Source organism: Lissotriton helveticus, chromosome 8, assembly GCF_964261635.1.
Source record: "Lissotriton helveticus chromosome 8, aLisHel1.1, whole genome shotgun sequence".
NCBI lineage: Eukaryota > Metazoa > Chordata > Amphibia > Caudata > Salamandridae > Lissotriton > Lissotriton helveticus.
Genome location: NC_136069.1, coordinates 419,551,992 through 419,574,710, shown reverse-complemented (window position 1 = coordinate 419,574,710; position 22,719 = coordinate 419,551,992). Strand labels below are relative to the sequence as shown.

The window sequence follows — 22,719 nt, the reverse complement described above, 5'->3', positions numbered from 1 at the left end:
CAGAGCTGCTCTAGAGCCAGAGAACCAGGTCGGCAGAGCTGCTGTAGAACCTTAGAACGAGCTCAGCAGAGCTGCTAGAGAGACAGAGAACCAGGTTAGCAGAGCTGCTGTAGAGCCAGAGAAGCATGTCATCAATCTGATGTAGAGCCAGAGAAGCAGGCCAATAAGCTGCTGAACAGTCATAGAACAATATCAGCAGAGCTGTTGTAGAGCCAGAGAACCAGGTCAGCAGAGCTGCTCTAGAGCCAGCGAATCAGGTCAGCAGAGTGCTGTAGAGCCAGAAAACCAGGTCAGTAGTGCCGCTCTAGAGCCTCAGAACCAGCTCAGAGAACTGCTGTAGAGCCTGAGGCACTGGTCAGCAGAGTTGCTGTAGAGCCAGAGAACTGGGTCAGCGGAGCCGCTCTAGAGCCAGAGAACCAGGTCAGCAGACCTGCTGTAGAGCCATAGAACCGGGTCAGCAGAGCCTCTCTAGAGCCAGAGAACCGAGTCAGCAGAGCCACTCTAGAGCCAGAAAACCAGGTCAGCAGAACTGTTCTAGAGCCAGAGAACCAGGTCAGCAGAGCTGCTAAAGAGCCAGAGAACCAGGTCAGCAGAGGCGCTCTAGAGCCAGAAAACCAGGTCAGCAGAACTGTTCTAGAGCCAGAGAACCAGGTCAGCAGAGCTGCTAAAGAGCCAGAGAACCAGGTCAGCAGAGGCGCTCTAGACCCAGATATCCAGGTCAGCAGATCTGCTGTAAAGCCAGAGAAATGGGTCAGCAGAGCCGCTCTAGAGCCAGAGAACCAGGTCAGCAGAGCTGTTCTAGATCCAGAGAACCAGGTCAGCAGAGCTGCTAAAGAGCCAGAGAACCAGGTCAGCAGAGCTGTTCTAGACCCAGAAAACCAGGTCAGCAGAGCTGCTAAAGAGCCAGAGTACCAGGTCAGCAGAGGCGCTCTAGACCCAAAGAACCAGGTAAGTAGATCTGCTGTAGAGCCAGAGAAATGGGTCAGCAGAGCCGTTGTAGAGCCAGAGAACCAGGTCAGCAGAGCTGTTCTAGATCCAGAGAACCAGGTCAGCAGAGCTGCTAAAGAGCCAGAGACCCAGGTCAGCAGAGCTGTTCTAGACCCAGAAAACCAGGTCAGCAGAGCTGCTAAGAGCCAGAGAACCAGGTCAGCAGAGGCGCTCTAGACCCAAAGAACCAGGTCAGCAGATCTGCTGTAGAGCCAAAGAAATGGGTCAGCAGAGCCGTTGTAGAGCCAGAGAACCAGGTCAGCAGAGCTGTTCTAGATCCAGAGAACCAGGTCAGCAGAGCTGCTGTAGAGCTAGAGAAGCAGGTCAGCAGAGCTTCTCTAGATAAAGACAACCAGGTCAGCAGAGCAGCTGTAGCACCAGAGAACCAGTTCAGCAGAGCTGCTGTAGAGCCAGAGAACCAGGTCAGCAGAGCTGCTGTAGAGCCAGAGAACCAGGTCAGCAGAGCTGCTGTAGAACCTTAGAACGAGCTCAGCAGAGCTGCTGTAGAGCCAGAGAACCAGGTCAGCAGAGCTGCTGTAGAGCCAGAGAAGCAGGTCATCAAGCTGCTGTAGAGCCAGAGAACCAGGTCAGCAGAGCTGCTGTAGAACCATAGAAGCAGGTAAGCAGAGCCATTGTAGAGCCAGAGAACCAGGTCAGCAAAGCCGTTGTAGAGCCTGAGACCCAGGTCAGCAGAGCTGCTGTAGAGCCAGAGAACCAGGTCATCAGAGCTTCTCTAGAGCCAGAGAACCAGGTCAGAAGAGCTGCTGTAGAGCCATAGAACCAGGTCAACAGAGCGTTGTAGAGCTATAGAACCAGGTCAGCAGAGCTGCTGTAGAGCCAAAGAACCAGGTGAGCAGACACGCTCTAGAGCCTAAGAACCATGTCAGCAGAGCTGATCTAGAGCCAGAGAACCAGGTCAGCAGAGCCGCTCTAGAGTCAGAGAACCAGTCAGGCAGAGCCGCTATAGAACCAGAGAACCAGGTCAGCAAGCTGCTGTACAGCCTGAGAACCAGGTCAGAAGAGCTGTTGTAGAGCCTGTGAACCAGGCCAGCAGAGCTGCTCTACAGCCAGAGAACCAGGTCAGCAGAGCCGCTCTAGAGCCAGAGAACATGGACAGCAGATCTGTTGTAAAGCCTGAGAACCAGGTCAGCAGAGCTGCTCTTGAGCCAGAGAACCAGGTCAGCAGAGCTGCACTAGAGCCAGAGAAATAGGCTAGCAAAGCTGCTCTAGAGCCAGACAACCAGGTCAGCAGAGCTGCTCTAGAGCCAGAGAACCAGGTCAGCAGAGCTGCTAAAGAGCCAGAGAACCAGGTCAGCAGAGGCGCTCTAGACCCGGATATCCAGGTCAGCAGATCTGCTGTAAAGCCAGAGAAATGGGTCAGCAGAGCTGCTCTAGAGCCAGAGAACCAGGTCAGCAGAGCTGTTCTAGACCCAGAAAACCAGGTCAGCAGAGCTGCTAAAGAGCCAGAGAACCAGGTCAGCAGAGGCGCTCTAGACCCAAAGAACCAGGTCAGTAGATCTGCTGTAGAGCCAGAGAAATGGGTCAGCAGAGCCGTTGTAGAGCCAGAGAACCAGGTCAGCAGAGCTGTTCTAGATCCAGAGAACCAGGTCAGCAGAGCTGCTAAAGAGCCAGAGAACCAGGTCAGCAGAGCTGTTCTAGACCCAGAAAACCAGGTCAGCAGAGCTGCTAAAGAGCCAGAGAACCAGGTCAGCAGAGGCGCTCTAGACCCAAAGAACCAGGTCAGCAGATCTGCTGTAGAGCCAAAGAAATGGGTCAGCAGAGCCGTTGTAGAGCCAGAGAACCAGGTCAGCAGAGCTGTTCTAGATCCAGAGAACCAGGTCAGCAGAGCTGCTGTAGAGCTAGAGAAGCAGGTCAGCAGAGCTTCTCTAGATCAAGACAACCAGGTCAGCAGAGCAGCTGTAGCACCAGAGAACCAGTTCAGCAGAGCTGCTGTAGAGCCAGAGAACCAGGTCAGCAGAGCTGCTGTAGAGCCAGAGAACCAGGTCAGCAGAGCTGCTGTAGAACCTTAGAACGAGCTCAGCAGAGCTGCTGTAGAGCCAGAGAACCAGGTCAGCAGAGCTGCTGTAGAGCCAGAGAAGCAGGTCATCAAGCTGCTGTAGAGCCAGAGAACCAGGTCAGCAGAGCTGCTGTAGAACCATAGAAGCAGGTAAGCAGAGCCATTGTAGAGCCAGAGAACCAGGTCAGCAAAGCCGTTGTAGAGCCTGAGACCCAGGTCAGCAGAGCTGCTGTAGAGCCAGAGAACCAGGTCATCAGAGCTTCTCTAGAGCCAGAGAACCAGGTCAGAAGAGCTGCTGTAGAGCCATAGAACCAGGTCAACAGAGCCGTTGTAGAGCTATAGAACCAGGTCAGCAGAGCTGCTGTAGAGCCAAAGAACCAGGTGAGCAGGCACGCTCTAGAGCCTAAGGACCATGTCAGCAGAGCTGATCTAGAGCCAGAGAACCAGGTCAGCAGAGCCGCTCTAGAGTCAGAGAACCAGTCAGGCAGAGCCGCTATAGAACCAGAGAACCAGGTCAGCAAGCTGCTGTAGAGCCTGAGAACCAGGTCAGAAGAGCTGTTGTAGAGCCTGTGAACCAGGCCAGCAGAGCTGCTCTACAGCCAGAGAACCAGGTCAGCAGAGCCGCTCTAGAGCCAGAGAACACGGACAGCAGAGCTGTTGTAAAGCCTGAGAATCAGGTCAGCAGAGCTGCCCTCGAGCCAGAGAACCAGGTCAGCAGAGCTGCACTAGAGCCAGAGAAATAGGCTAGCAAAGCTGCTCTAGAGCCAGACAACCAGGTCAGCAGAGCTGCTCTAGAAACAGCGAACCAGGTCAGCACAGCTGCTCCAGAGCCAGAGAACTGGGTCAGCAGAGCTGTTCTAGAGCCAGAGAACCAGGTCAGCAGAGCCGCTGTACAGCCAGAGAACCAGGTCAGCAGATCTGCTGTAGAGCCAGAGAAATGGGTCAGCAGAGCCGCTCTAGAGCCAGAGAACCAGGTCAGCAGAGCTGTTCTAGATCCAGAGAACCAGGTCAGCAGAGCTGCTAAAGAGCCAGAGAACCAGGTCAGCAGAGCTGTTCTAGACCCAGAAAACCAGGTCAGCGGAGCTGCTAAAGAGCCAGAGAACCAGGCCAGCAGAGGCGCTCTAGACCCAAAGAACCAGGTCAGCAGATCTGCTGTAGAGCCAAAGAAATGGGTCAGCAGAGCCGTTGTAGAGCCAGAGAACCAGGTCAGCAGAGCTGTTCTAGATCCAGAGAACCAGGCCAGCAGAGCTGCTGTAGAGCTAGAGAAGCAGGTCAGCTGAGCTTCTCTAGATCAAGACAACCAGGTCAGCAGAGCAGCTGTAGCACCAGAGAACCAGTTCAACAGAGCTGCTGTAGAGCCAGAGAACCAGGTCAGCAGAGCTGCTGTAGAGCCAGAGAACCAGGTCAGCAGAGCTGCTGTAGAACCTTAGAACGAGCTCAGCAGAGCTGCTGTAGAGCCAGAGAACCAGGTCAGCAGAGCTGCTGTAGAGCCAGAGAAGCAGGTCATCAAGCTGCTGTAGAGCCAGAGAACCAGGTCAGCAGAGCTGCTGTAGAACCATAGAAGCAGGTAAGCAGAGCCATTGTAGAGCCAGAGAACCAGGTCAGCAAAGCCGTTGTAGAGCCTGAGACCCAGGTCAGCAGAGCTGCTGTAGAGCCAGGGAACCAGGTCATCAGAGCTTCTCTAGAGCCAGAGAACCAGGTCAGAAGAGCTGCTGTAGAGCCATAGAACCAGGTCAACAGAGCCGTTGTAGAGCTATAGAACCAGGTCAGCAGAGCTGCTGTAGAGCCAAAGAACCAGGTGAGCAGACACGCTCTAGAGCCTAAGAACCATGTCAGCAGAGCTGATCTAGAGCCAGAGAACCAGGTCAGCAGAGCCGCTCTAGAGTCAGAGAATCAGTCAGGCAGAGCCGCTATAGAACCAGAGAACCAGGTCAGCAAGCTGCTGTAGAGCCTGAGAACCAGGTCAGAAGAGCTGTTGTAGAGCCTGTGAACCAGGCCAGCAGAGCTGCTCTACAGCCAGAGAACCAGGTCAGCAGAGCCGCTCTAGAGCCAGAGAACATGGACAGCAGAGCTGTTGTAAAGCCTGAGAACCAGGGCAGCAGAGCTGCTCTTGAGCCAGAGAACCAGGTCAGCAAAGCTGCTCTAGAGCCAGAGAAATAGGCTAGCAAAACTGCTCTAGAGCCAGACAACCAGTTCAGCAGAGCTGCTCTAGAAACAGCGAACCAGGTCAGCACAGCTGCTCCAGAGCCAGAGAACGGGGTCAGCAGAGCTGTTCTAGAGCCAGAGAACCAGGTCAGCAGAGCCGCTGTACAGCCAGAGAACCAGGTCAGCAGTCCTGCTATAGAGCCAGAGAACCAGGTAAGCAGTCCTGCCGTAGAGCCAGAGAACCAGGTCAGCAAGCTGCTGTGGAGCCTGAGAAACAGGTCAGCAGAGCCATTTTAGAGCCAGAGAACCAGGTCTGCAGAGCGGCTGTAGAACCTGAGAACCAGGTCAGCAGAGCTGCTGTAGAGCCAGAGAACCATGTCGGCAGAGCTGTTGTAGAGCCTGAGACCCAGGTCAGAACAGGTGCTGCAGGGACTGGAGAGGTACAAACGTAATCAGACACAGAAGATGTGCAATGTTGCACCGTAATATTGCACATTCTGTAGCAATATTTTGCTATTTTGTCATTTTCCAGCACAGTAGTACTGTCTGGGCAAACGTTTCTCCTCATATTAGGAGCACTCTAACACCCGAATACAGCCATCCGCAACAAAATGGTAACAGTTAATCTTTGCATAGCGTCTGTCCCCCCGTGGGACCACGGCTGATGCTTTTTAAAGCCTCTTTTGATCCATCTGAGCTAGAATCAATGTTTGTAACTGGTACAGAAGATCTGAATGAGCAAATACTAGTCGTGTATGCCCTTTATTTACTGACTGTGTTGTAAATCCATGGAACTGTCCCCCAGAAGAATATTTGGGTAAAAAATAACATTGAAGTACTGATTCTGTGGTACTGATAAAGTAAGGGTAAAAGTGGAGGCCATGCAAGGTCACTGAAGTCAGGAAGGAATGGGCAGTTCTGGACAGCATTGTCATTCTCCAGGTAGGAATTTTTATGTGGGCAGCGCCAAGTAGCTGGGATGAAACAAGCATTAGCAATGCAATAGGTCTCTCATTTACGAGAGATGAAGCTATTGCCATTGTAAATGACAATGTCTTTTATTTATGTTTTAAAAACCAAAACATAAATAAAAGGCATTGTCATTTGCAATGCCAATAGCTCAAACTTGCCTAAATGCGAGACCTATTGCATTGCAAATGCTTGTTCTGAGAAGTGTCAAGGAGGAATCTGGGGAAGGTCACCCTTTTCATCCCTCAGAAGTGCAAAGACTGAAGTCGAGGGCAGACCGGAGGCCATAGCGTGACACTTTACTGTCACTGTAGATATGGCTTACTTATAACCAAGAAGTGTCCTCAGGGGTTCTGTGAATCAAAGTGGTCAGTAATGAAAACAGTTTTATTGCAGAAAAGTATCACATTTCATAGATACATGGAAACAGTGCAGTTGCTAGTTTTAGGATCAACATGTTCAGTGGTCTGTTTGCCTTTTGGTATAGGGGATATATAAGGTAATTAGTAGTGGATCTCAGAGACCAAGGGTAGAGAGAGTGGAGGGTGGATGTGGGAGAATGTGTGATAATTGATAATGAGGTGTTCAGAAGGGTAGTAGACTTTGCGGATTGCTAGACAAAGAAGTAGGATGACCAGGGTGGTTGATGATAATATTAAGATAGTAGTTCTATAATGTACACAACATTGAAAAACAAAAAATGGCCACTTAAAGACAGCACTTAAGAATCCACCTTACTGTGCACGACTTGCAAGGCTCCCTCTGTATTACTCATGAGCATAGAAGTGTCAATTAGACAGTGCGTGGGTTAAAAAACTAGCATTTGGGTAACTGTACATACAGAGCGACTTACTGAGGGCAGTAACTAATAGCATCAATCTCAAAATGAATCATCTTGTGACAAAAATATAATTTCTTCTGAGGACTAATCTAGGCAAAATGTGCTGAACTGATATGTAGAATCATTTACCAGAAGTAGAAAAGCAAAGAGAGTGTCATAACAAATTAAGTGTCTTTATTACATCAGGTATGTTTTACCTGGAAGTGAAAATAACTACTAGGGGATAAGAAATTACGTCTTAAAACACATTATGAACTAGCTGCAAGTTCCCCGTTTTGCCTTTGTATATTTAGAAATTACATAATCGCAGATAGCAGACAGTCTTGAAATGTACATATGGTTTTACTAACGTTATTGAAAGGTATAGTTTGGGTGATTTATAGCATGCTTATTATATCCAATACATTAGCCCTCATTACAAGTTGACTGGACTTTGCTATGGCGATATCTGAGTGCAGGAATTAAGTTTACCTCCCGATATCTATGCTGCAAAGTCTGATCATGACAAGGTTTTATTTTCACCAAAATGCTCATACTCAGGTTTTCTCCATTCTATCCAAAAAACGCTGACATTTTCTGCCTGTTCTGAGCAGGCGCAAAGTCAGCGGCACTGCTGATAGGGTTTGGGGGTGTTGATTGTGGGGGCTCGTGTGAAGCACACTTGTGCCTGTCCAGGGATCTGAAGGGGAAAATCGAATATTATTCAGCACTCCAAATATGCAAGGAAAGCCACATTGCATTATTGACCATGAAATAAAAATAAATGTCCATCCCTCATTATCATTTTAACAAATCTAGAAATGTTCCTGGATGCCTGCCTTAGCCCCGACCTCTGCTGCTTCTCTGAGCGGCCCTTTTTCTCGGGCCTAGAAATATTGGGTCCAGAGATTTTCAACCTGATCATTCCACGACTCGCTATAGCATTATTTCACGCAGAGTTACTACTCCAAGTGAAATAACCAGTGGCTGCTTCTACGAAACAGAAGTGGTGAGGAGGTGGGGGAGAAAAATAGAAAAGATCACTTACCTGCAGGCCGCCGCCTCTCCTCCGTCCTCTTATGTTCCTGTGGACTCTCGGCAGCACGCAGGCTCCCCTAAGCCAATCATGACGCTGCTGTCATGCTGGTAATAGTATTACCAGCATTATAGCAGCATCGTGAGTGGTCTGAGCAGCCTCGTTTGCCGCTCAGACACTGCCTGAGAGAGAGCTTGGGACTGTTCTCCACCTGGCTGTACAGCACAGCCGGATGGAGAAATGCTAAGTGCGCATGTCGGTTTGGCTGTCCTAAGATGACCGGCCAAACCATCATGCACTCTTATAGTGCCCTCCACTCCTTCTCCTTGCTCTGTGGCGACAGCCCAGCCCCGCTCTAAACTGGCTCAGTACTAAAAAAATTAAATGTTAATAACATTGTGTTATTATCTTTTTATTTTTATTTTTTGCACTGCTCAAAAAGCATTGGGGCGAGGCTCCTCCACCTAAACACAGGAGCGTCTGCTGGAAAGAACACAACTCGTAATGAGGACCATAGTGCGTGGACATGTTATTTAATATGCATGGATGGATGACTGAGGAACTTTACCCACATGATAAATCTAGTGCATACAATGGAAGCACTAATAATAAATTACAATACATTACTGAACTGCTTGTGTAAATACATTCTTACTGCATCAACAAAGCAAAGGTAAACCATCACTTTTCTACCTTCCTTACTGACACTTTCCCACCCTTATATGGGAGGGTTCGAAAAGTGCAGTGAAGCCTTTGCTTGGCAGAATCTGGGCTCTGGGAGGAGGGTCAATTGACCCCTCACCCCTGAGCTTCTGCGTCACTTCCAGACAGAGTATACCACCTCAACGTCTTCAACATGGGAAATAGCGCACCCCCAACTCCACACATCCTGAACATTATTGTCCACATGTACTTCAGCATGCAACACGTTAGTCAAAACCCCAGAACAAGAAAAGGATTTGCAATCATCCCCAAAGTCTCATGACTTCCACGTTCCGGGAATCATCAAACCCCACATCCCTAAAACGCCAGTTTTGCCACTTCCCTATCTATCAGATAACCACATTCAACATGATCTATAGACCACCAGGAAACCACACCAGATTTATCAAATAGATTTCTGACCACATAACAAACACATCTCCAAACCTCACCAACAAGATCTGCCTTAGGGACTTCATCCACCTAGGTGACCACTACTCAGAACTTCACTTGTCTTTTTCCCAGGCACCATCAACATTTTACAATATATGCTCAAACAATTGGATCTCTTGGATAACAATTGTGATCTAGTTATCACCTCCATGCCATCTCTCAAACGTCCACAAGACAAGGGAGCCAGCCCTCTGAGAGGCAACTGAGGTCAGGTAGAAAGAGGGGAATGAAAATGAGAACAACTAAGCTAAAAAAGCTCCCCTTTGACCTATATTTCTTTACAAAAGATTGTATCTAGTATGGGTGTAAGTACAAGCACATGAACAAAGCTACATAGTTATATGATACAAATATAATTATTTATTTTTGACTTATTATTCATGGTACCTTTTTTAACCAATGTATCATTTGGAACAACATATAATAAAAAAAGTGAACTTTTTTTTCCCTTTTATACAAACATTTTTGTTATTTTTTTATATAAAAATTGATACAAAATTCTGTCCCCCTACTGAATGATCAGCATTATACCATTGATAACCACACTCATTCATTCAACGTAACCGTGCACAATCATTCAAAACAGATATACACATCTGGGTATAAAGGGAAAACAAGAATGTAAAATATCTCCAAGACAGAATTTGATGACCATAACAACAAGGTCTGGACACATGAGGTAGACGCGCGTTTTGGTGGATTGAAACACGATGTGAAGCACCTTCATCAGGACCTTTCCCAAATAGTATAGGTTTTCACACAGACAACTGAAAGGGGGTACGGTTTTCCTAGGGATCCCAACACTTAAAAGATGCACAGTATTAGGTACAACTTAGGACAGCGGTGCCTATTTCACGTGGCCTTAGTCCACTTGACTTTCCTGTAGTTTTGTATACGCAATAATATCAGAATTTTTTTATCTATGTTAATAAGAAGGACCACCGCAGACATATATGCAGTTATCATCAATTCCTGTACGGTAGAGAAAATATCAGTCACTGGCTCAGAATGAAGAATGTTCTAGGCAGGAATAAAGAATTGTGTTCCCGCAGCTTAACCAGAGGAGCAAAGCTTTTCGTTCCCTCAATAGATGTCCCTATATTTTCGATAGTGTCCCTTATAAGGCTCCGTGTCCGTCAAGAGCGTCCGCCGAAGCAAATGGATTGGTGAGATGAACGATCTTATTCTCACCCACCTCACACCAACTCCTTGCAAAGGACAGCAAGATCTGTTAAAAGTAGTATATCATTTTTAATGACATGGCCAAGAACATAGACATTCAATACATAACCGCCCCATTCATCATAATACAGCCACTATCAACCCATTCCTAGCTTCATTCAGTGGAACTAGAAAAGCCGATATTGATATCCATCTCCCAATGGAAAAGCAATCCATAAAATCAAAGCCCACCAATCAGTGGTATACCCATATGCTGCATTTGTAATTAGAAAGGAAATAGCATACCGCACAAATAAAAGATGAGCTCAGCGCACTGAAAAGTCTCTGCTCTACATGCAGAAAGATCATCACCACAACTCCATTCTACATGCTTCTACTCTATGAAGCCACTAATGGAAGCAAACACCACCTTCAAATTCATTATAAACTGTGTCAACCCCTAGCCAGACAAGTCTGTATTCAAGCCAACTGAATAGCGCAAGAACGTCAAACTCTTTATAGAAACGAATGCCTGAATCAGACAACACATCAACAGCAGTAACAAGCATTTACAATGCAATGGTTTCGCCTTTTGAAAAGTTTGAGCTATTGGCATTGTAAATGACAAAATTGTTATTTATGTGTTGGTTTTGAAAATAAATAAATAAATGGCATTGTCATTTACAATGCCAATAGCTTAATCTGACCTTGAACTGAAAGGGTCAAAATAAACACCATTTTAAATAGTTACTTCAGAGACGAGCACTTACACACGTTGACCTTCCAGGCACCCGGATCTCATATTTTACCATTGGCCACCACTGTGTACTTAATATATTTGATCCCATAGTTGGAAAAACATGTGGTTGTGATATCTTTTGCAGTAAAACCCCACTGAGCTACATTACCAACTCAGAGAGCTAGGAGGCAAAGTTCTACTTGAGAGGCTCCGAGGCTGCTTGCACAACAACCCTTCCTATGAATTCGGCTCACGGAAAGGCAAGCCCTGAAATAATTATTAGGAGTTATTGTTTTTTTGTTTTTTTACCCCCAATAATAGAGGTCTTCATTGGCCATACAAAACAACTTCGTATCCCCCAAATCACGCATTAAAGTACTAGACATCGCATATGGGATCAGTGTGAGGGTGGAGTTAATGTGAGGCTAAAACAGCGCCAAAAGTGAAAGTGGGGAGAGAAAGTGGTGTAATGGCTAGAGATGCCGACTTCCGAGATGGGGAACCAGGTTGAAGTCTGGCCTCAGCCCAACATCCTGTGATTCTGGGCATATCATTTAATCTCCTGTAAATGAATGTGTCCTTAACTGGTGCTCATGAAAAGCTCTGGTGTTGAAGATTAAGTGCAGTCCTTAGCACCTGGAAACCACCGGTTCAAATTAAGCACTGTGTACACCAGACAGATATTATTCCCCAATTGCACTTATCTTTTCAAAACTTCGCCCTGGCAAATTGGCATTTTGAGGCACCTGGCATACTTGTTCTTGGTTGACAAAGAGGTGTTCCTCATGCTGGAGACCTTCGGTCTACAGAGAAGTAGGTCAGTCAGGCGTTTCACGCCATAGTCATGGTCAATATTTTTCCAGCTCGTTCCAGCTGCAGGGTGGAAGGGCAGTGAGCACATAGGTTCAAGGTCCGGGACACAGACCTTCCGGCTGTAGTCCTTTTTGCAGAGACCCAGTATTAGTTCAGCTCCGGAGTGGGGGACCAGGCTACAGAGATTCCAAACAGCAAGGAGTCTGGTTTCAGTATTTACCCGAGGAAAGTGTCAATTAACAGGGCTTTTATAGGCTTTATTCACAGGCAACATGGGTTGGGCCTGCAGAAGCCGGGCAAAGCTCAGTGACAACTCTTAATATCGTTACTCAGAATGCTGCTAATGGCTCTGGGGTAAAGCCTGTCACGGCCAATAACAACCCTCTAGTGAGCAGTCACCATCGCGTTACAATTGCATGCCTTCGAGGAGGGATGCGCTCTGTATTTGATTACAATCTTACAGCTCGCTCTAGGTGGGAAGGTCCTCGTCGAGATTACACAAAGTGCATTTTGAGAGAGCAGCCAATCAGCGTCGAGGCACACTGGCCAGGGCCTTCAGCTAGCGCCTGGGTGGTTTGCGTGGGCAGACACCACCGGGTTAAACTGAACAGGGTTTGGAGATAGGGTGGGGAAGAAAGGCGGGACAGCTGCAGCACACATTCGTACTTGCGGCTGGTTTACTGCCCAAGACGTAACGCTGTAACCAAAGCCCGTTTTAGCCCTGTATAGAACTTTTCGTGGTTTTATTGCCAACACAGAGCTTCTTTCATGCAAACGTCTTGTGGTGTGCTTGTGCCTCGTCTCAGTCTTCTTTTAGTAGCTAACTCCTGCGGCAATAATATGAAACAACGTCACAGGGAGGTCCAACCACGTGTCCACAGCGCCTCCGTGCATAGCATCACAAAAGAATGCTTATACTACTGCATAAGGTAATGCACAAAGGGTACAGAAAGAGCTGCTGAACCCATGCAGCAGGGGCCCTGAATAACAGTAGCAACAAAGAGATGCAGCAGGGCAGGGCTCACTTTACATTACAGCAATCCAACTGAAAACAAGTCAGGTCCCGGGCCGGCAGCCAATCACAGCGCGGCCCGGAAAATGACGTCACGGGGGTGTCCCGGGCCGGCAGCCAATCACAGCGCAGCCCGGGGAATTACGTCACGGGGGTGTCAAGGGCCGGCAGCCAATCACAGCGCAGCCCGGGACACATGGCAACAAGGGGCGGGACTTAAAAAAAGAGTCAGAAACGCCCACGATTTGCGTTCTGACCGGGAAAAAGTGATGGACACTGATGTCTTCCAATTGCTAGCCTCCATTTATGGAGCTAGCCAATGGAAGAAGGGGCGGTTTCAAGTCCCCACTACTGAGATAACATTAGATTTAGCCGTGGGCGGAGCACTGCTTCGCAGTGCTACGGCCAGGGCGAAACCTAAAAAGGATAGTAAAGTGGTACCCGTCTCACCACAGCCAATGGTTCTCCTTTAAAACTGTTTGAGCTACACAATTTAAGTCCACCCTCACTGTGTCAGGGGCTCGAGTAGTAGAAAACAATACACATATTTCCCTAGAACTTAACCCCCAACACAGGAATACAGTGTCACAATGCCAACCCTCAGGAAAGTGAGTGAAGGGAAGGGATAAATAAACACTGGATACTTCAGCTGCAGTTGCCACGAGCATGGTCAGTCATGGGACCAAAACTCCAGGAACTAATATACAGAGAAAAACCATTACCAACTTAACCATGCACACAGTGCTTAAATAAAAAAAGGAAAGGAGGGCAGCGTTCTTAACAGTCTTCCTGAGAAGGCTAACAGGAGACCTAGAGAAGAACCTGCCGTGAGAAGGTCCAGTTGGTCAAGGCTGCAACATTGGTCATATCAGAGTTAATGTTACAAAATGATAACACTTAAATCAGGAAATTCAAGACCTGAATGGGAATCAATTGGAAACACAAAGTAAAGGTGCAGAAGAAAGGGCCAGGTGTTTACTGCTGTAGGAGCAGGAAACCAATAAAACATGGCAAGTTGTTGCTCTAGGGTAGAGGTATACTTTTAAGCTGCACTGCCCAGCACAACCAGTAAGTGATGATGATGATGCCGGAGGTTGACCTAGAACAGTAGCGGCCCGTGGTGGGAGTGCTGCTGGGCGCTGATGTGGGGCGGCGAGGGGCTGGGTGGGGGGTAGTTAACTCCGGAATACGGCTGCACAGAGGTAAGTACACAAACAAATAAATAAAATGAATTTTGTTGCGTGTGCTGCATCGCATTTGGCGATGCAGCGCCCGCAACAAAATTTGTTTTATTTAATTGTTTGTGTACTTACCTTTGTGCGGCCATATTCCGTAGCCAACTACCCCCACCCTACCCCTCCCCCGCCCGTCAGGGCCTGTCAGCACTCCCACCATGGGCCGATATTGACCCAGAAGTTCTTTAGCTGACTTGCCAGTCCCATCTGCCTACCCACTCCAGAGGTTTGTCCACCAGAGTGGCCTCTGTCTCCCTACACACTCAGAGGCGGATTGTCTCTGTGTACCTAACCATGCATGCCATATAGCACACCATCCGAGAGCTAGGTTCCTCTCATTAAGCTCACAAGGCAACCTACAACAAAGAAAAAATCCATCACCAGAGAAGCAGTCACATCACTTCTCAACACAGTCAATACCTCACTCATGCAAGGCACCTCACCAAACACTCAAAACATGACTGACCTCACATTGGTCTAAAAAGTCACCTATCTTCCACTCATCAGAACCATGGCATGTGTACTTTGGGGTTTATTTACTAAGGTTTTGCGTGGGTGCGCACCTGCCGCAAAAATACAAGGCAAAGTTACGTTGATTGACACCCCAGCTACCTGCAAGTGCCTATGCAACCTTTGAATCAGTTGGAAGTTGAGTGAGTGGACTGTGTGCGCACATTGAAGGGCTTTGTGTGAGGTTGCCCAGGTCACTGGTTATAGGAATGTCACAGCTTGTGCATTCCCTCTTCCTTTACGATTAGGCTCTAAAGACATACAGAGGACTGTGGGAAGAGGTGTCCAGCCTCTGAATCTGGGCCACTTTAAACAAGCCTAGGAGAAGCTCCTGAAGTCCATAGCCATGACATGAGTGGATCATGCAGTGGCCATGCAAAGTTTTTCTAGAAGAACTCACTCCCACCCCCAAAATTCGAACTATGCAAGAGAGTTGATAAGTCAGATCTGATGATGAATACTGGCCAATGTAACTGACATTTTGTTCCAGAATCTCTCATGAACACAGAAGGAACTGTGGACCATCGCTGTTGAAAAGGAATGAATTCCAGGTAGAGAGGGACATATTTACAAGCCACTATCGCCACAGGAACATCACTTTTAACATTGTTCCTGTGGCGATAGGGGCTTTGCCTTCTTTACAATGTAGACTTAATGTGGCTTAACGCCGCCTTGTAAATAAGGCACCCCTTCACGCTATACTTAACATGAAAGGCGTGGGCAATGGGTCTCGCGGTGGGCATTCTAACGCAAGACCCATTGGTTTTGATGCTGCCCCCTATTTACAAGGGTGGTGTAAATGGAATGCAGGGCCAACGTTAAGACCATGGAAAACCTGGTCTTAACATAGAGAAATGTGGAAAAATGCTTTATTTCTCCTCGTTTTTGCTGTTGCTATGTGTGCTGCATTGCACTGTGGTGCAAGGGTGCCTACATTGGCGCTAGGCAGCCTACTTTAACGCCAGCGCTAGGAAACATGCAGGGATGTGTTGTATATTTGTAAATACGGCCTATCCCTAAAATGCCTTGCACAGAACAGAGCACTTCCGGCTCTTAGGTAATGCAGGCCTGCATTTAAAGAGACAACATGGAAGAAGACATTTATCAGCCCAGCTGTCTGAGGATATGTGAAAGCTGTTGTGAGGTCTGCACTGCTCTAGAAAATGCGGTCGCCCAGTCACAGCAAGCATTACGGGGGGGGTCATGGGTAAAAGCTGTCCCTAATACCATGTTTGCTGAGGCTGCTTTGTCTCTGCTCTTACCGGCTCTGGAAGGAAACCAATGTGAACCACAAGTTACCGCTAGAACCTTGAGGGCAACTTCAATCCATCCTATGACCTGAATAAGTCATGGGGAGACGTTTTGTACAACTAATTTTACTCTTTATTCCTCTGAATTGACTAGTATTTCAACTGGCTTGATTACAGACAGAATGATTCAGAAAAGGGGGTGGTGATGAACAGAGTGCCTGAATTAAGCAGACCACTCTTACCCAGTCCAAAGATCAGGGCTTGATCCATCACCGTTTTTTAGCTCACTGCACCATCCCAGCTCAGAACTTGGCTATATGCAAATTAGTCTGTTCCTGTCCCAGTGCATGATGGGAACAGGGCAAACCAAACTACCAAGCCAATTCTTGTACTGGGAAGGAAACAAGCTTCCGGGGACCGGTTTCTGCCATTTCAGTCGTCGTCGGCCCGGCTTGCTTGAATCCTGATGGTGCAATGAGCAAGGGACTCACATCTGAGTATACCCTTCCACGCTTATGGTGGACAAAATGATTCAGAAAAGGGGGTGGTGATGAACAGAGTGCCTGAATTAAGCAGACCACTCTTACCCAGTCCAAAGATCAGGGCTTGATCCATCACCGTTTTTTAGCTCACTGCACCATCCCAGCTCAGAACTTGGGTATATGCAAATTAGTCTGTTCCTGTCCCAGTGCATGATGGTAACAGGGCAAACCAAACTACCAAGCCAATTCTTGTACTGGAAAGGAAACAAGCTTCCGGGGACCGGTTTTTGCCATTTCAGGCGTCGTCGGTGTGGCAGGGTATACTCAGACATGAGTCCCTTGCTCACTGCTCCATCAGGATTCAAGCAAGCCGGGCCGACGAGGCTGTAATGCCAGAAACCGGTCCCCGGTAGCTTGTCTCCTTTCTGGTGAAGAATTGGCTTGGTAGTTTGGTCTGCCCTGTTCCCATGATGCACTGGGCCAGGGACAGACTAATTTGCATATAGCCAGGTTCTGAGCTGGGATGGGGCAGTGAGCAAAATAACGGTGATGGATCAAGCCCTGATCTTTGGACTGGGTAAGAGTGGTCTGCTTAATTCAGACACTCTGTTCATCACCACCCCCTTTTCTGAATTGATTACAGACAGAGCTTTGTTGGTTAAAGAATAATGTTAACCTCATGGGACTGATCAGACTCCACACAGAATATACTGTGACCAAATATCGTTTGATGTCTTAGCACCAGGGCCAGACTGGCCTAACGAGCAGGGCTGGCAAAGTTGGGGCGCGTTTCACTGTCGGTGGGGGCCAGTTTAGTTGCTGGGTGCCTGCCTTCTGCACTTCTGAATAAAAATACAAAAGCAAATGGTTTTAATGTACACTTCAAGTACGCTTTGCAGCCCTTCTAATGTGAAAGTGCTACAAGCAGTAGCCTGGCCTACTGGTCCCCAGCAACCAAACTGCGGGCCAAGGCAATGAAACTGAGCCCCCCCCTCCCAGCCCACCAAAAAGCCCGATAGCCACTCCGGCCCGGGTAATGACCCCCACATTTTATGCAAACATATTGAGATATCCACATCACTGCAATAATGGACCAAAAACATATGAGTCATTATCATTCACAGAGTTTGACTAAAGTGAAACGCCCCTTAGACCCCACAAAACCCCTGTTTAGAAAATGATCCTTGCTTAAAGGGTGAGCATCAAGAAATCTGTGATATGCTATATGTTTAAACTGTGTGTACATTGTAGGTACACGTTGTGTGTAGTGCCTCGCCGTTTTCTGTGTTATAAAAACATCATTCATGAGTTATGGCCTCTTCCAAGAACAGCTCTTTCTAGAAATTATGGCTAAACATGGCCCATTCTTTGTTTTCTTTATACCTGCAGGAAATGCCTGAGGCAAAGAGCTTTTACTAAGAAAGTACCGTACTCTGATAGTGTGTGTTCTGTATGTCTTAACATATTTATGTTATATGTTATTTCGTCCTGACACTAGAATCTTGAAATGTTAAACAAAGCAAGAGACCTTTATGTCCTGATGAAGGCCACTGACCCTTTGAGGCATATAAAATTGTCCAAAACATGGCAACAATAAAACCTGGTTGACGGATAATTATATCCCAGATACCATCACACCTTGCTCCCCATCCCACTATAATCTCTTTTAAAAATAAAAAAAACATGTTCTTACTCCTGCTTTGTTTTCTTTTTTACCGCTTAGCTCCCCTTCCTGCTCTACTCTCATTTTTTACAAACCCCTTGCTCCCCGTTTACTACTTTTTCGAACCCCTTGCTCCCCTTCAAGATTTACTTTTTTACACCCCCAATATCCACTCATGCTTACTCCCTTTTTCAAATCCCTTCCTTTTCCTCCAGCTTTACTTCCTTCTTCATAAACCCTTTATTCCAACTTCTCCTTTACTCCAGTTTTAAATCCTTTATCCCCTTGCAGTTTTACTCCAATGTTTTACAAGCCTCTTTTTCCCCCTTCCGTGTAACTCCCATTTTTTAACATATTTTCTCTTTCCCACTTTACTCTCTTCTTTTTAACAAACTCTTTACTCCCACACCTGCTTTACATTCTTTTTTAAACCCCATACTCCACCTCCTCCTTTAATCCCATTTTGTATAAACCTATTGTTGTAATTGTACTCCTTTTTCGAGCCCCTTACACCCCTTCACTTTACTCCTGTTTTTTAAATTCCTTACTCTGACTCTTACTTTTTCCATTTCTTCAAACCCTTTACTCACCTCCCTCCATTAGCTAATTTTTTTACAAACCTCTTACTACAACTTACCTCATTTTTCTAACCTCTTACTACCCCTCCCACTTTACTCCTTTTGGAAACCGATTATTCTCCCTCCAGCTTTATTCCTTTTTACAAACCCCTTACTCCCACTCCCACTTTATACTCTTTTTCAAGCCATTTACTTTCCCTCCCACCTTACTTTCTTTTGTATAACCCCCTTACTCCCACTCCTGTTTTAATCTATTTTAAACCCCTTACACCCTTAACTTACGTTTTTGTTTTCAAATCCTTTACTCCTCCCACATCACTCAATTTTTCCAAAAAGCCATTACTCCCACGCCTGCTTTACTCATTTTTAGATACCCTCCACACTTTACTCCCATTTGTTTACAAAGCCCTTATTCCACCTCCCACTTTAATCTATTTTTTCAAACTCTTGCTCCCCCTCCAGCATTACACCTGGTTTCCAAGCCCCTTACTCCCTCTCACACTTTTCTCACATTTTTAACAACCCCTTTACTATTTCCCCTTCCTCATCCAAGTCTACACCATTCTGAATAGCCACCTTTTCCCCCTTCTTACCTATTTATCGTGCTTTCCTTTAAATTAAACATTTACCTTTTCCACTGAAGCATATTTTCATGGAAAAGTATCTTGTAATTCCATTTATATAGCGCTTACTACCCCATACGAGGCGTCGAAGCGCTTTTTCGGCGGGTAGCACGACACAGGGGGCCCCATTCACAAAGGTAAACGTACACTTTTTGTAAATTTACTACTGTTTGGTATTCGCAAAGGGATTTACGAGTAGTATCTTAATCTTAATTTTACTCCTCACTCAGAAAGATACTACTCGTAAATCCCTTTGTGAATAGCAAACAATCGTAAATTTACACAACATTTAAGTTTACCGTTGTGAATCAGGCCTTGGGTGTTTAAAAAGGTAATCTGTCATTTTGAGAAATATCTAAAATGAAGAAAGTCAGCCTAAAGAAAATAGGCTGATTAAATTTAATTTCAGAGAAAATTTAAATTACAATACAATACAATGTGTATAATAGTACTTCTCTTTTTAGAAAGTAAACCACTGACTGAACTGGTAACCTTATTGACTGATATTATTACTGTGTTCTGATGTCTAGCCCACACCACCGCATTGAGTAAGCTGTTGACTTCTCTGCCTCGTTAACCAAAGTACTAAATAAGAGAACTTGGTAATCAAGTTATGGGTCGAATATTCGGGAAACAACCTTTACAACGCAACTTTTACAACGAACTACCATTACAACTAAAGTTTTACAACGCAAAAACTTTTACAACGCATACCATTACAACGCAGGATTTTACAACGCAAGTACCTTTACAACGCATACCATTACAACGTAAGTATTGGTAAGTATATAAATATTTTTAAAATATTATATGTTTGGGTTTTTTGGAAAAGGGGTATTTTTAGGGTTCAGGGTCAGTTTTTAGTTTTTGGGTAAAGGGGTATTTTTAGGGTTCAGGGTCAGTTTTCAGTTTTTGAGCAAAGGGGTATTTTTAGGGTTCAGGGTCAGTTTTCAGTTTTTGGGTAAAGGGGTATTTTTAGGGTTCAGGGTCAGTTTTCAGTTTTTGGGTAAAGGGGTATTTTTAGGGTTCAGGGTCAGTTTTCAGTTTTTGGGTAAAGGGGGTATTTTTAGGGTTCAGGGTCAGTTTTCAGTTTTTGGGTAAAGGGGTATTTTTAGGGTTCAGGGTCAGTTTTCAGTTTTTGGGTAAAGGGGTATTTTTAGGGTTCAGGGTCAGTTTTGGGTTTTTGGGCAAAGGGGTATTTTTAGGGTTCAGGGACAGTTTTGGGTTTTTGGGGTGCAGGGTTAATTTGTAAAAATAAAATAAAATTATATTTAAATTAAATTAATTAAATGTAATTAAATAAAAATTAATTATATTTTAATAATTTAAATTAATTTAAATAAAAAAAAATATGTTTAGGGTTCAGGGTCAGTTTTGGGTTTTTGGGGTACAGGGTTAATTTGTAAAAATAAATTAAAATTATATTTAAATTAAATTAATTAAATAAAATTAAATCAAATTTAATTATATTTTAATAATTTAAAATAATTTATATTAAAAAAAATTATATACTTACCAATATTTACGTTGTAATGGTATGCGTTGTAAAGGTACTTGCGTTGTAAAATCCTGCGTTGTAATGGTATGCGTTGTAAAAGTTTTTGCGTTGGTGTAAAAATTTGTTGTAATGGTAGTCGTTGTAAAAGTATGCGTTGTAACGTCATACATCCGAATATTCTAGTAGGCCCAGAGCATGAGTAGTAAGTGATTCCAATTGTTCCAACTGGAGCCCTCTAGCCCCAACTGCCCGCAGATTCCTTTGGACAAAAGTAAGTAAAATAAAAATAAAAATTCTAACCCCCTGAATCATTGGGGGAAAATGTAATATGTGGACTATATGCCCTTGCTTAGTTAACTTTTGTACCACTGTCGATGGTATTACATGAACGATGTTTCATTATTCTATTTATTGCATCGGTATATCTTGTCTAAAATGCCTCACCTGGGGTCATATCACGTAAACAGTTTTTTGCCGGCACTTGTTGGTGTTAAAAAAAAATCAGCTTTTTTTTATTATTTCATTTTGTTGTGCTAAATGTTTATTGAAATAACGTTGCAACAATGCAAAACATATAAGATGGTGCAGTATGTTACTTGCAAGTTGCAACACCACACGACGTTTTGCCACTGACCAAATGAATCACCGCCGACACAAAATTGTTTCTGTGAGAATTGCTAAGGCATCGAAACGCCAATGCACGTTTGCAGTAGTCTAATCATGAGAACATAACTTGTTACTTTTCTACACTAGTTTGCCAGTACACGTTTTAGACACTTTTATCAGAGATAAGACTTAGCAAAGATAAAAGTGGTTGGCAGTTCTGATCCCTCTGTGATCGGTCCTCTGACACTGTGGCTTCTTTGTTCAGGTCTGGATTAAGTTTGGCAGTCGTGGGAAACACACAAATTACACTGTTTCGGGGCTTGTCGAGTTTTCGTTGGGCACTTTTTTTGAAGGAAAGTCGGGCGCGCACTGCTCGTGCCAGGAAGCTTGAACAATAATAATAAAGGGCGGGGTGCGCTTTTGATATTTGATGAATGTCGGGGCCCTGAGTCCAGCGTGTGAACCAGAGCGGTGGGCCGCTCCTCCCCGGGTACCAATCTGTTCCATGGAGACGGATTTGCCGCTCAGGGAAATACCTCTCTGCCTGGCTGTGTGCGGAGCCTCCGGCGTCCAGGAATTTGGACAGAGTGGTACAGACATCGCCAACAGAGGCCGCGGTCACCGACCCCCCTTTAAAGGCAGCGCCATGGCTCAGGCCACAGCCATCCATCCACACACCGCCGGGAGGAAGCGAGGCGTGCAGGCAGGAAGTGAGGACCGAAGCGAGGAGAGACATCCGGAGCCACCTGTGAGTAGACCTCTCAGCAGTGCGTCATCAAACAAATCTGCGTAGTCTTGTTTGCACCTCGTGATTCTTTCTTCCACCACCCTACACTGCCTGTCCCTAAATACATATAACTCTTACTGGTTATTTTCCATCCCTGCTTTTCCCCTTTGCCTTTGTTTTCCTTTCTGTCTTCCTTTTCTTCCATTCTCTCACTTGCTCTGGGTCAAAGTCTCATGGTGACAAGTCTCTGTACTCAAAAAAGTGCATTGGATTAATTGCAGTTTTTTTGGAACTAAAAGCCTAGCAGTTGCCACTTCACTTGAATGTATGACTGAAGGAGACCACTCTATGGCATTAGTGCAGGGGAGTCCAATTTCGGTCCAGGATGGCCACATACATTTCGCATTTTCGCAATCTACATTTACAATAAATGAATCTAAATGGAGTTTGTTTAAATATTCAGAGGTTATCCTGAAAATCTGGCATGCTGAGTGAACAAATATGTCTTACTTTTTATTGAGTGATGTATATACAGTAGTACTGCTGCAGCGCTGCTTTACTGCGTCGATGGCCAGGGGACGAAGGCATGGCGTGCCTACCGTTCTATACCTGCAACTGAACACACAACACCGCGGCGGACAGCCTAAATATACCTGGATTTAAAGTGTCCCACGACCCGGCATATATCTCTTA

The 22,719-nt window shown here is 45.8% G+C and overlaps 1 protein-coding gene across 1 annotated transcript in view; it reads left to right on the top strand.

Moving 5' to 3' along the window:
* SERPINE3 (serpin family E member 3) overlaps positions 1-22,719 on the top strand; it is a 110,127-nt gene that overhangs the window by 19,665 nt on the left and 67,743 nt on the right. The window contains 3 exon segments of the mRNA XM_078658878.1: positions 21,828-21,924; positions 21,927-21,964; positions 21,966-22,051. Coding sequence (XP_078515004.1) covers positions 21,828-21,924; positions 21,927-21,964; positions 21,966-22,051 — 221 coding nt within the window.